This window comes from Elephas maximus, chromosome 15, assembly GCF_024166365.1.
Source record: "Elephas maximus indicus isolate mEleMax1 chromosome 15, mEleMax1 primary haplotype, whole genome shotgun sequence".
Classification (NCBI taxonomy): domain Eukaryota; kingdom Metazoa; phylum Chordata; class Mammalia; order Proboscidea; family Elephantidae; genus Elephas; species Elephas maximus.
The window spans coordinates 46,743,240-46,756,984 of NC_064833.1; the positions used below are offsets into that span (position 1 = coordinate 46,743,240).

The 13,745-nt window shown below is 39.6% G+C and overlaps 1 protein-coding gene across 5 annotated transcripts in view; it reads left to right on the forward strand.

The window, feature by feature from the left end:
- CFAP418 (cilia and flagella associated protein 418) overlaps positions 1-13,476 on the forward strand; it is a 46,596-nt gene extending 33,120 nt beyond the window's left edge. Inside the window, exons 6-8 of one of the 5 annotated variants that reach the window (XR_007513243.1) lie at positions 8,516-8,605; positions 9,250-9,395; positions 12,808-13,476. Coding sequence is in view for 3 of the 5 variants with exons in the window: in XM_049853656.1 (XP_049709613.1) it covers positions 1,335-1,488 (154 nt within the window). In the remaining 2 variants the exon portion in view is untranslated. Of the gene's footprint in view, positions 1-1,334; positions 3,494-6,282; positions 6,503-8,515; positions 8,606-9,249; positions 12,787-12,807 lie in introns of those variants that run through there. The other 4 variants (XR_007513242.1, XM_049853658.1, XM_049853659.1 and 1 more) reach the window with 4 other exon arrangements.
- Positions 13,477-13,745: the final 269 nt, after the last annotated feature.

Below are 13,745 nucleotides of genomic sequence, written 5' to 3' on the forward strand. Positions count from 1 at the left end.
TTACGTAAACGCAGTACATGGTTTACCATGAAAATCATAGTTTATTTTCAATTAATTAAACTTAAATTAATATGTGTGTGTGTGTGTGTATATATATACATATATATATAATGGAAACCCTGGTGGCGTAGTGGTTAAGTGCTACAGCTGCTAACCAAAAGGTCGGCAGTTTGAATCCGCCAGGTGCTCCTTGGAAACTCTATGGGGCAGTTCTACTCTGTCCTGTAGGGGCGCTATGAGCTGGAATCAACTCAACGGCAGTGGGTTTGGTTTGGGTTTTTTTGGTATATATATAATAGCATTAAATAAGATGGTTACTGTCTTAGTTACCTAGCACTACCATAACAGAAATACCACAGTAGATGACTTTAAAGAACAGAAATTTATTTTCTCACCATCAGAATTCAGGAGGTGACTCTAGAAAGTCGTCCTTCTTTGTCTATTTCAGCTTCTAGTAGCTGGCAATCCTTGGAGTTTCTGGGCTTGTAGATTCGTCTGCGGCATACATCTGTCTTCACATGGCAGCTTCCCCTGTTGTGTCTGTGTTTATCCTGCTGTTTTTATAACTCAGATGTGATTAGATTTAAGACCCACCCTGCTCTGGCATGAGTTAACATAACAAAAGAAACTGTTTCTAAACAGGATCACATCCACAGGTACAGGATGAGAAATTCAACACATATTTTGGGGGTGACACAATTCAATCCATAATAGTTATCGTTTCTTATGATGGCACTCCCCACTAGTTTCATTATTTTGACATTATTAGCATTTGTTTCAGGATAGGCATTTATTTTGTTCCCAATAGTAAATGAGTAGCTAGTTGAAGCAAATGGAAGATACAATATGAGTTCATCACATAAAAATAACAGGCACTTTTCCCTATTACTGAAAAATTTCTGTAGTTCATCGGAAGCCTGTTACCTTTATGCCTGCCGTACCCCCTCCCTTTACCATATTGCCGGCTTCTAAAATCTCATGGTGGCAGATGCTCAGGTGAGTCTAGACAGGAGACAAAACACCACCCTTCCCACTTTGTTCTCATACCGTATCTCTGAAAGGACATATCAGTAGTTCTTCAACCCTTTAGGTCATCGTGCTCTACAATATCCTTAATAAACAGGCCTAGAGGATTGCCGTTAAAAAGTACTAAATAGCAAGGAAACATCATCAGAAAGAGAACACGGCAGTATATCTTCTGTTGTTAGTGTGAGGGAACCAAGGTTGTTTAGTGTTCAGAAGTTGTAAAGATAATAAATCAACTGTAACTGTTTTTTAAGTCACTAAACACTGAGCAAAGCCACTATGCTAAAACCTTCATGTTTTACTAATAGGAACAACATGCCAGAATTCCACAAATTAAAAACAAAGTTGGTAAAGAAGGCAGGAGCACGGGCATACGCTTGCCAGTGTAGCTGGAGAACTGTCGAAGAACTGACTGACCTTCAGACCGATCATCAGCTTCGCTGGGTTTGTGGTAAACACTAAGGCTTCAGATTCTTCACAGTCAGACAAGTGTATTCCTGAGGGCAGCTTCTGGTGATCAGGATGCTGTTTAGGTAAAGGTACGGAGGAATAGCTGCACTTCGGAAGAAGGCGGTGAATTTCATTTAGGAACTCCACAAATTTTTGAAGACCAGATGGACTGGAGGAAATAATGTACTTCAACATTTTGAAATTATTCCTTTTTGCTATATGGACACTTCACTTACTAAGTTAACAAGGTGACCAATTTCTTCTTTGCTAGCCTATGTGCTGTTAAATGGCAGTTTAATGATGGAGTTTCATACAAATACATAACGTTTTGTTGGCAACGACAGTATTATTGACTGCTAATACACTTAACATAAACATTCCTCATTTATAGCCATTAAAGAGGATAAAACTGGCCATTGCAGACAGGTCATCATAGGGGTGTCTGCATCACCTCCCACAGTCACGTCTATTGTTGCCGAGAGTCATAATTAAACATGGCAGACACCAGGCGGTGAGTGGCTGAACTGAGGGGTTTTCAGTAGTGCAGGTATATTGTAAAAGCACTGCCTATATCTGATCTTACCTCACCAACTCAAAGAGGTATTATGCACAATAATGATAAATACATACTACTATTAGCATTTCTTCATTTAGATATGAAAAGTTAAGTATTTAGTTTACTATTTTAGCAAATACTCATTTATAAAAGATTTTTTTTATACAGCTAGAACCATAAAGAAAAATCCTAATACAGAAGACAAGTCATTGTTGGATTTTCCAAGCACTTTGCCTTTAATGCGTAAGTCCCTATGAAGTGAAGAGAACAGCAAGTAAGGCATTTTCTCAGGCAGCCTATGACTTTTCTGGTCGGATCAGGTAGACAAACTGTTTATTAGATCAGTGCGTGAAAAGAGAAATAAAGCATGGATCAACCAACATTTAACTGGTTGGGCTCCTTCTTGCCATCACTGAGACTTGAGAGCCCCACAACAGCAAGACTATCAGGAAATCAGTTACCTCAAAATTACCATCTCCCAACCCCATTGAGATTCTAGGGGCTTTCCAGTCTGCCAAAAGCAGTTTACTGCATGTGTCTAATGTATAGCTCAAATGTGTAACACAGGGCCCCCTGAAAGGGAGTGATTGCAGAGACCTGGTTATTAGAATCCTTTTCCTAGCCATGACACATTCACAAGCTTGTAAAACTTGCTCGGGTAGGTCTAGCATTGCAACAGAACACTCCCATAGTGGCAGATGCTTGTATTTTTGTATTAAGAATATTTTTACAGATTTTATCTTTCAATAAAAATTTTTTACTCTGTAAAACTTATCTCACTGTAATTGTATCTAAAATACAACAGAGCAACAAGATCACACATTCAGAACCTAGTAGAATTTGGCACGTTAACCACAATAGTGGTGGTTTCTGTTTATTCAGATGAGCAAATTTACTGAATCATTACTTGGAAAAGATTTTTTTTACCTACTTTGCCTCTACTTTGGAGAGGTAAAAACTGTCATGTTTTATTTCATTTTTCTTTTTTATTATTTCATTATAACTATCCTGTAAGTTGACTGCATTGCACATATTTGGCATTCTACAATGTGATAATTATAATAATTTCCTAATGTCCAAAATGTATATGAGTTCATATTTTCATTGGTAATTTACTTTGTAAGCTTTTTAGTATTGTGCTATTTTTGTCTAAAATGGAGAAAGAATATTATGTTTACCTACAAATAGATAAATCATTACAGATTGTAATGTAAGGCAAAATGCAGCTACTTTCGTATCAATGTAGAAGAAAAGCTTAGTTTCCAATCAACTATAATTTAAAAATGCAAAATTAGTAAAACTTCCAAGTTGTTTTGCCTATTTGTTGTCAAAATTTATAAGGATTTTCTGCCTTTAGAAAATATTAATCTAATGTCAAGCCAGGTAGCTACATTATTTGAATTGTGTCATTCTCGCAGACCGTTATCCTGCATCTAAATGAATAAATATCCTTACTCTGTATTTAGTTACATTTTCTTAATTTTTATAGTGAAATAGTCACACGGGGATTAATTTGAAGTACTTTTGATAATTTCTTTTTAAAATATCAACAAAAAGGTTGTGCAACCATCCAGTTGAACAGAGTATTTATTTACATTGAGGGGGGAGGCAGGCCATAAATTTAACTCTGTGTGGTGCATGCGTGCGTGTGTGGTGTGTGTGTGCATGCACGTGTAAAGGAGCGTGGATATTCAAAGGAGCAGGTCCAAATGCAGAAAGAACAAACCATGTTGATACGGTAGTATATGCCTATATCCTGTTGTTGTTAGTAAACTTCTTTTCTTGGGCAAAGGAAGGTGGCATCAGACTATGAATTTGAATTGCTTTCCTTTCTTTTCTTACTGACCTGATATAAAAGAAAATATTTTTTATAAAAGGCTTTGTATCCAGTTGTTGTTGTTGTTAGGTGCCGTCGAGTCGCTTCCAACTCATAGCGACCCACACACAACAGAACAAAACACTGCCGGGCCCTGCGCCATCCTTACAATCGTTTTTATGCTTGAGCTCATTGTTGCAGCCACTGTGTCAATCCACCTTGTTGAGGGTCTTCCTCTTTTCCGCTGACCCTGTACTCTGCCAAGCATGATGTCCTCCTCCAGGGACTGATCCCTGCTAACAACGTGTCCAAAGTATGTAAGACGCAGCCTCGCCATCCTTGCTTCTAAGGAGCATTCTGGCTGTACTTCTAAGACAGATTTCTTCATTCTTTCGGCAGTCCATGGTATATTCAGTATTCCCCACCAACACCACAATTCAAAGGCGTATCCAGTAGTCCTATGATAAAGCTTAGCAATATATTTCAAATGCTGGTTTTTTCCAGCTGTTATGTTTTGAGAAAATATCTATCAGACAACATGCTACTCCCATTAATCAGCTCTATTTGAATAGTTCCTCAAGGAAAGAAAAAATTCAGAATATACAACATCTTTAGGGACTTCACATCTTCGCATTTTTCTTTGGTTTTGTGACAACCATTCTGTGCCCTATTTTAAAAGATTGCACGGGATGAACATACATTTGTGGATGATAATTTCATCTGTTTTTAGACTTTCCCCAAATGCTTGTGCTAATGGATGACGTGAAGTTGAAAGTCATGTCCCTTGGAAAATTACTTGACTTTTTAGGGGTCATTGCTTCGTCTATATGATTGGTTATACCTCTTTTGTAAACTTGTAAAGATTAAATGAGATAGCATATGAAAAGTGACTACCATAGTGTTTGATTCAGAATAAGTGTTCAATAAATGTCTCATTCATTTTCCCTCTAAAAGGAATGCTGTCTAATTTAATAATGCAGCATGTTTCTTAACAGTAAAGCATTTAACGACACTAGTCATTTCCTAAACATTCAGATGGGGAAAATAGCAGTGCTGTCATTTTTATTTTATAACAAGTGTATGGCAAGCTTTATTTTATATAAGTTGAAGCTGTTTTTGTTTTGTTTTGTTTTGTTCTGTTTTTTAACTCCCACTAGCCTGCCACCCTGCTCCTCCTGCCTGCCTTAACTGGGATTCTCATAAAGGCATTACGGTGCCTTTTCAGCTTTATCTGCTTCTGCTTTCCTCCTCCAGCCAAAGTGCCTACTCATTGTTCCGCAGAGACACCTCAAGTTTCACTACTTTCTTAATCCCACCTTCGCTCACCATATTCAGTCAAAATCCTATTCATTTTTTAAAGCCTGTATCTTGTATACCAGGGGTTCTAAACTGTGGTACCCTCCAGAGGAGTCCCCAAGGGTCTTTCAGAGGGTTCACGAGGTCAAACCTATTTTCATGGCACTAATATGTTAATTTCCTTTTTCACTGTGTTGACATTTGTACCAGCGGTATAAAAGCAGTGGTAGGTAAAACCAGCACCAAAAAAGCAGCGATAGGTAAAACCGGCACCTTAGCACAATTCACAGCAGTGGTGCCAAGCGCTTAGAGTAAAAAAAATGCAGTTTCACTTAAGAATATCCTTGATGAAGGCAGTAAAAATTATTAATTTTATTAATCTCTGCCCCTGAAAACACATCTTAATATTCTGTGTGACTAAATGGGAAGTACCCTAAAGCACTTATGCTACCTAAACCAAAAAAAACCAAACCCACTGCCATCAAGTCAATTCTGACTGTGTGATAATTTCCTCAAAGAAGTAGCACTTGTATAATTGTCCAGGTTGTGAGCTGAGCAAGCTGCTTTTCATGCAATCCATTTTTGCTTGCAAAAACAGCTGATGAACAAACTATAGTTACTCCATATTGAACATTTGGCATACATTCTCTCAAAAATTAGCAGTGATTTACCTTCAGGAAAATAACTGACAATATTTGTTGCCAGTGATAAAATTCCAGTCTTCAAGCAAAAATTAGAGTTTTGAAAAACTTGTATCCACCCCTGTGAGCATGACAGCTTTCCTAATACTTAAAGACTTTCCTGATGAGATTAGCGGTGATATTAACAAGCGATTTTTTTTATACTCTGTAATGAAGCGTGACGATGTCTGAAAGATCTGTATAATACAGCAAACCAATTTTGTCAGACGACCAATGCGTGATGTTACAGTATTTTCATGGGTAAAAAGATCTACTTAAAGTGCAAGATAGAGCAATGGATATTAATGTAGCAGAGCACTAGAAGTTCACTGATACGGCTTTAGTTTCCACATTGTAACTAACTTTCAAGAAGCTACCACTTGTTGAGTTTTGAAGTAGTATCAAAGAATACCCACAATTATCTGAAAAGACTTTTAAAATATTTCTTTCTTTTCCAGCTACATGTCTGCATGCAGCTGGGTTTTCTTCTAAAACTTCAACCAGTACAACCTATCTCCAGAGTTTGAAGGCAGCAGGAGATGTGGGAATCCTGCTGTCCTCTATTAAGCCAGAGATGAAAGAGATATGCAACAAAGTAAAACAAATGCCACTCTTCTCACTACAGTTGTTTTGGAAAATATATTTTTACAAAAATAACATGTAACAGGCTTACTGTTACTTTTAAGTAAATTAATAAGTATTTTAAATGTTCTTTGTTTTAATTTCTAGTATGATAAATAGCAATAGATCCAACTGCAGAAAAAAAAAAACACAAGCTCTCTGGAGGCTACAACAAGTAATTTTTGTAAAGGAGCCCTGAGACCAAAAATGTTGAGAATTGTTGTTGTACACAGTCCAGATTACCCTCCCTACCCACACCCCACCCCAGTCTAAAGATGGCATCTTAGTTATCTAGACCTGCCATAACAAATACCACAAGTGGTTGGCTTTAACAAAGAGAAATTTATTTTCTCACAGCCTAGTAGGTTTTTTTTAGTAGGTTACAAGTCCAAATTCAGAGCGTCAGCTCCAGGGGAAGGCTTTTTCTGTCGGCTCTGGCGGAAGGTCCTCGTCCTCAGTCTTCCCCTGGTCGAGGAGCTTCTCAGGCTCAGGGACCCAGGGTCCGAAAGATGCATTCTGCTCCTGGTCCTGCTTTTTTGCTGGTATGAGGTCCCCAACTCTCTGCTTGCCTCCCTTTCCTTTTATCTCTTGCAAGATAAAAGGTGGTACAGGCCACACCCAAGGAGACTCCCTTTTGGATCAGGGAGGTGACCTGAGTAATCCTTTTAACCACAGGCAGAGATTATGATTTATAACACATAGGAAAATCACAAAATGTAGGACAACTACACATGGCCTAACCAAGTTGACACACATTTTGGGGGGACACAGTTCATTACAGGTGGTATTTCTCTGTCCTTCCATCTGCTCGTTGTATTCACCTTAGAGATTAGATTTCAGGCTCTTTAAAGTCTTGAAGGCTCTCTCAGTGTCATGGAGAAGCTCCCTGGAACAGTTGTGTCCACTACCTGAGGCACTGTGGGTAAACCACTGTGTCTTTGGGTTTCCTCATCTGTAAAATGGACGTCAGATTTAATGACATCTAAGTTTCCTTCTAGCTTGAAAATAGTATGAATTCTGTTCCTCTTAAAATACCACATGGACTCAATGTTATTCTTTCCACACAGAGATGTGGTACATGTAGAGGTGAAAAGCTCAGATCCTCCAGTCAAAGAGACCTGGGTTTTAAAAAGACATCTTCTGCAACCTTTTGGGAGCTTTCAGTCAGTGGACATGGGAGATGAGTGCCTTCAGGGAGGAATAAACTGGGTCCTTTGGAAGCCCAAGGACATGCATTTAAATCCTTTAGGAAGGAAGGAGGTTCTTCCTGTTTCAAAGATGATTCTTAAGTCATCTTAAGGAAGGATAGAGAGTTAGTAAGATAGCAGCATGTGCTGAAGCAGTAGACAACTTGATGTGTTTGAGGAACTGCAAGTGAATTGATTTGATCTGATTTTTATAGTGAAATGCCAGGGAGTGGAATGGTAAAATCTGAGACCACACTAGAGAGGTAAGTAAAATGGAATTAAGAATTAAACCTGTTTAACATTGCTGGAGAAAAATGTAGAACAAAATTCTAACTCAAAAAAAAAGAAAGACCAGACTTACTAGTTTGATAGAGACTGGAGAAACCCTGAGAGTATGGTCCCCGGACTCCCTTTTAACTCAGTGTTGAAGTCACTCCTGAGGTTCACCCTTCAGCCAAGATTAGACAGGCCTATAATTTTTTTTTTTTTTATAAAACAAAAAGAGACTAAATGGGCCCACCAGCCCAGGGACAAGGACAAGGCAGGAGGGAACGGGAAAGCTGCTAATAGGGAAACCAAGGTCCAGAAGTGGGGAGTGTTGACATGTCTTGGGGGTGGCAACCAATGTCACAAAACAATATGTGTATTGTTTAATGAGAAACCAATTTACTCTGTAAACCCTAATCTAAAATACAATTTTTTTTAAAATCATGCTCGTATCATTTAAAAAAAAAAAAAAAAAAGATTAAACCTGTTTAGTACCATAAGGTAATAAATTGAGCCAATTAGAAGGAGTTGAGAGAGAACCCTGACTGCTAAATACACCTTTACACAGTGGTAAGTACTGTGTGCAGGTACTGTTGTTCACAATTACTCTTTCCAGGAGGATTGCACATTCTCTCCCTGTTAAACTCCGGTGGAAAAGAATGACATCCCAGGGCAGGCATTCCCACGAAAGATATGTTCAGTTAAGGTAGGATGGGGGCATGAAGAATTCATTTACCATGAAATGGGAGTTCCAGAAGGTGTGGCTGCCAGGAGGCAGCAGTAGGGGAGGTGAGGGAGGCAGGGGGTGGCTAGAGATTGGGGGCAGGGGATGGGGGGAACAGAGCAGCCTTGTGATGAGAGCCTGAAAGAAACTTAAACACCGTAGTGATCAGAGCCAAAACACCGTAGAGTTCAGAGATCTGGGGGATTTACTATGCAGGCTCAGACTCTGACCCTGGTGGTAACCCAGGCTGCCACACTGCTGTTTTTTGCATTCAAGTCAGCAGTTTACATCCTTTGCTATCAGTTTTGAATATAATTGATTCAAATAGTATCAAAATTGTTAGAAGACTGCAAAGTTTATCCCTGGCTAGAAGAGTACAAAGTACCCAAGAAAAAATAGATTGAAGCGTAGTCATTGTCTTCAGAAGGCCTTTGCAGACACTTTGAGTACTAAAGAGTGAGAACAAGTTATTTTCAGGGGCCTGAAGGCATTGGGGGTCAGACAGATAAAGAAGGCCGGAAAAGCGTGAGAGCCCCCGCTGCTTCACTTTTGTCAGGGTGACCACCGGAGGAGAAGAAAGAAAGATGGAGCCATGAGATAGTTTCATCAGTATTCTCGTTTTACAGGTGAACAGATTGAGGCACAAAGAACTTGCCCAAATTCACACAGATGGTAAACAGAGTTAAGATTCAAGCCCAGATCCGTCTGACTCTGCTTATCCTTCCAACTCTGCAGCTGTGTATAAAGAAAAGGAGAAGTTGCTTTCTGCAAGGTGAGCTAGAGCAGAGCCTCACTTGAGTAACACAGGGCTTTTACCCTGGTATTCCCCAGTAGAACCCTGATGGGCAAATAGATAAATGCACTGGATTAAGAAAATATACATTTCCAATTTTACCAGAGTAATACTTGAAGATATTTTGTGTGGTTTTGTTTAGAGGAAGCAAGATAAGAGTGCCTGGATGTAGCTAGGTTTCAGGTTGCCTCCCAGTGCTGATGGATAGGTGGTAGCTTCCAGGAACAGTATGAAAAGGCAGCCAGGTTAGGAGTGCAGGAAAGGGTTTTGTAATCCATTAGCCAAGTAAGCTGTAGGCTCAGGGGTGGGGAATAAGAGACTGCCATGCATCTTGTCAGTTTGTCATACTGTGCGGGCTTGTGTGTTGCTGTGATGCTGGAAGCTATGCCACCGGTATTCAAATACCAGCAGGGTCACCCATGGGGAACAGGTTTCAGCTGAGCTTCCAGACTAAGATTAGGAAGAAGGACCCGGCAGTCTACTTCTGAAAAGAATTAGCCAGTGAAAACCTTATGAATAGCAGTGGGACATTATCTGATATAGTGCCGGAAGCTGAGCCCCTCAAAAGACTACTGGGGAAGAGCTGTCTCCACAAAGTAAAGTTGACCTTAATGGTGTGGATGGAGTCAAGCTTTTGGGACCCTCATTTGCTGATGTGGCATAACTCAAAATGAGAACAGCTGCAAACATCTATTAATAATCGGAACCTGGAATGGATGAAGTATGAATCTAGGAAAATTGGGAATCGTCAAAAATGAAATGGAACACATAAACATCGATATCCTAGGCATTTAAGTAAGCTGAGAGGTACTGGTATTGGTCATTTTGAATCAGACAATCATATGGTCTACTATGCCAGGAATGACAACTTGAAGGAGAATGGCATTGCGTTCATCGTCAAAAAGAGCATTTCAAGATCTATCCTGAAGTGCAACACTCTCAGTGATAGGATAATATCCATACACCTACAAGGAAGACCAGCTAATATGACTATTATTCAAATTTATGCACCAACCACCAAGGCCAAAGATGAAGAAATTGAAGATTTTTACCAACTTCCACAGTCTGAAATTGATTGAACATGGAATCAGGATGCCCTGATACTGGTGATTGGAATGCGAAAATTGGAAACAAAGAAGAAGGACTAAAAAAAGCAGATGGAAAACATGGGCTTGGTGATAGAAATGGTGCCAGAGGTCATGTGATTGAATTTTGCGAGACCAATGACTTCTTCATTGCAAATACCTTTTATCACCAACATAAACAGCAGCTATACACATGGACCTCACCAGATGGAAGACACAGGAATCAAATCGACTACATCCTTGGAAAGAGATAATGGAAGAGCTCAATTATCATCAGCCAGAGCAAGGCCAGGGGCCGAGTGCAGATCAGATCATCAATTACTCATATGCAAGTTCAAGTTGAAACTGAAGAAAATTAGAACAAGTCCATGAGAGCCAAGGTACAACTTTGAATATATCCCATCTGAGTTTAGACCATCTCAAGAATAGATTTGACCAGTTGAACACTAATGATCATAGACCAGGTGAGTTGTGGAATGACATCAAGGACATCATACATGAAGAAAGCAAGAGGTCATTAAAAAGACTGGAGAGAAAGAAAAGACCTAAATGGATGTCAGAAGTGACTCTGAAACTTGCTGTTGAACATCGAGTAGCTAAAGCAAAAGGAAAAAATGATGACATAAAAGAGCTGAACAGAAGATTTCAAAGGGCTGCTCAAGAAGATAAAGTATTATGATGACATGTGCAAAGATCTGGAGATAGAAAACCAAAAGGGAAGAAAACGCTCAGCATTTCTCAAGCTGAAAGAACTGAAGAAAAAATTCAAGCCTCGAGTTGCAATACTGAAGGATTCTACAGGGAAAATATTAAACGATGCAGGAAGTATCAAAAGAAGATGGAAGGAATACACAGAGTCACTATACCAAAAAGAATTGGTGAACATTCAACCATTTCAGGAGGTAACATATGATCAGGAACCGATGGTGCTGAAGAAAGAAGTCCAAGCTGCACTAAAAAAAAAAAAAAGGCATTGGCAAAAAAACAAGGCTCTGGGAATAGAGTACCAATTGAGACGTTTCAACAAATGGATGCAGCGCTGGAAGTGCTCACTCATCTATGCCAAGAAATTTGGAACACAGCTACCTGGCCCACCGACTGGAAGAGATCCATATTTATGCCTATTCCCAAGAAAGGTGATCAACTGCAGAGGTTATCGAACAATATCATTAATATCACATGCAAGCAAAATTTTGCTAAAGATTATTCAAAAGTGGCTGCAGCAGTATATTGACAAGGAACTGCCAGAAATTCAAGCCAGATTTAGAAGAGAATGTGGAACCAGGAATATCATTGCTGATGTCAGATGGATCCTGGCTGAAAGCGGAGAATACCAGAAATATGTTTACCTGTGTTTCGTTGACTATGCTAAGGCATTCGACTGTGTGAATCATAACAAGTTATGGATAACATTGCAGGGAATGGGAATTCCGGAACACTTAATTGTGCTCATGCAGAATCTGTACATAGATCAAGAGGCAGACATTTGAACAGAACAAGGGGATACTGCATGGTTTAAAGTCAGGAAAGGTGTGTGTAAGGGTTGTATCCTTTCACCATACTTATTCAATTTGTATGCTGAGCAAATAATCCGAGAAGCTGGACTATATGAAGAAGAACGGGGTATCAGGATTGGAGGAAGAGTCATTAACAACAAAAAAGAGCAAGACCCGCAATGAGATGGACTGACACAGTGGCTGCAACAGTGAGCTCAAGCATGGCAACAATTGTGAGGATGGTGCAAGGCCGGGCAATGTTTCATTCTGTTGTGCATAGGGTTGCTGAGTCAGAACCGACTAGATAGCATTTAACAACAACAACATGGATTTGATAATCCTGGGTATGGAGGAAGGACCAGGGTCCTTCTTTTAAAGCCCACTAGGGAGCTTTAAAAAATGTCAGTGTCCACAGGAAACCCAGGATGAAAAGGGGGCGTGTGCTGTCACATTATAAGGATTGCAACTAGTGTCACGTAACAATGTGTATAAATCTTTGTATGAGAAATTAACTTGAGCTACAAACTTTCACCTAAAGTACAATTACAAAAAAAAAAAAAAGGCAGTGTCCAGACCCCAGCCCTAGAAATTCTCATTAATTTGTCTTCAGTGAGGCAGAGCATCAGTACTTTTGAAAAGCTCACCCGCTTATTCTAGTGTGCAGCCAGGATTAAAATCCACTGAAGGCAGTAAGATCTTGGGCGTGTCACTTTCCTCTTTGAGATTTAATATTCTCACCTATTTAAAAGAGAAAAGAAAAAAAAAAAAGTGTTTTGGGTTTTTTTTTTTTTTTTTTAATGTCTCTTCCAGGATTATTTCCTTTAGGGTTCAGAGTACGTGGCACCTGGAGCAAAGGAGAATGGAGAACACCAAAGACACAAGGTGATTATGAGCCCAAGAGACAGAAAGGGCCACATAAACCAGAGACTACATCAGTCTGAGACCAGGAGAACTAGATGGTGCCCGGCTATAACTGATGACTGCCCTGACAGGGAACACAACAGAGAACCCCTGAGGGAGCAGGAGAGCAGTGGGACGCAGACCTCAAATTCTTGTAAAAATACCAAACTTAATGGTCTGACTGAGACTAGAAGGACCCCAGAGGTCATGGTCCCCAGACTTTCTTTTAGCCCAAGACAGGAACCATTCCCAAAGCCAGCTCTTCAGACAGGGATCAGGCTGGACTATGGGATAAAAAATGATACTGGTCAAGAGTGAGCTTCTTGGATCAAGTAGACGCATAAAACTATGTGGGCAGCTCCTGTCTGGAGAAAACATGAGAGGGCAGAGGGGATCAGAAGCTGGCAGAATGGACACGTAAATAGAGAATGGTGGGAAGCAGTGTGCTGTCTCGTTAGAGGGAAAGGAACTAGTATATAGCAAGGTATACAAGTTTTTGTATGAGAGACTGACTTGGTTTGTAAACTTTCACTTAAAGCGCAATAAAAATTTTTAAAAATAGTAACATTCACAAGTTGTGTAGGGAAAACTGTAAAAAATGTGCTCTCAAAGAATACAATGCTTTATATTTACATTTTTCTTGTGAGATGAGAGACTAAACTATTGATTCCCTTCTGCAGCTGACTATGCCTTAAGATCACATGGGCTTCTTTCCACTCAGCTTTTATGGAAGGGTTTTAATTTCAAGCACAAATTTATTCTGAAATATCCAAGATCCAGTGATAAACCAAGACAATGAGAAGGAAAGGTATTTGTATGACACACCCAGTAAAGGCCCAGAAAAGGTG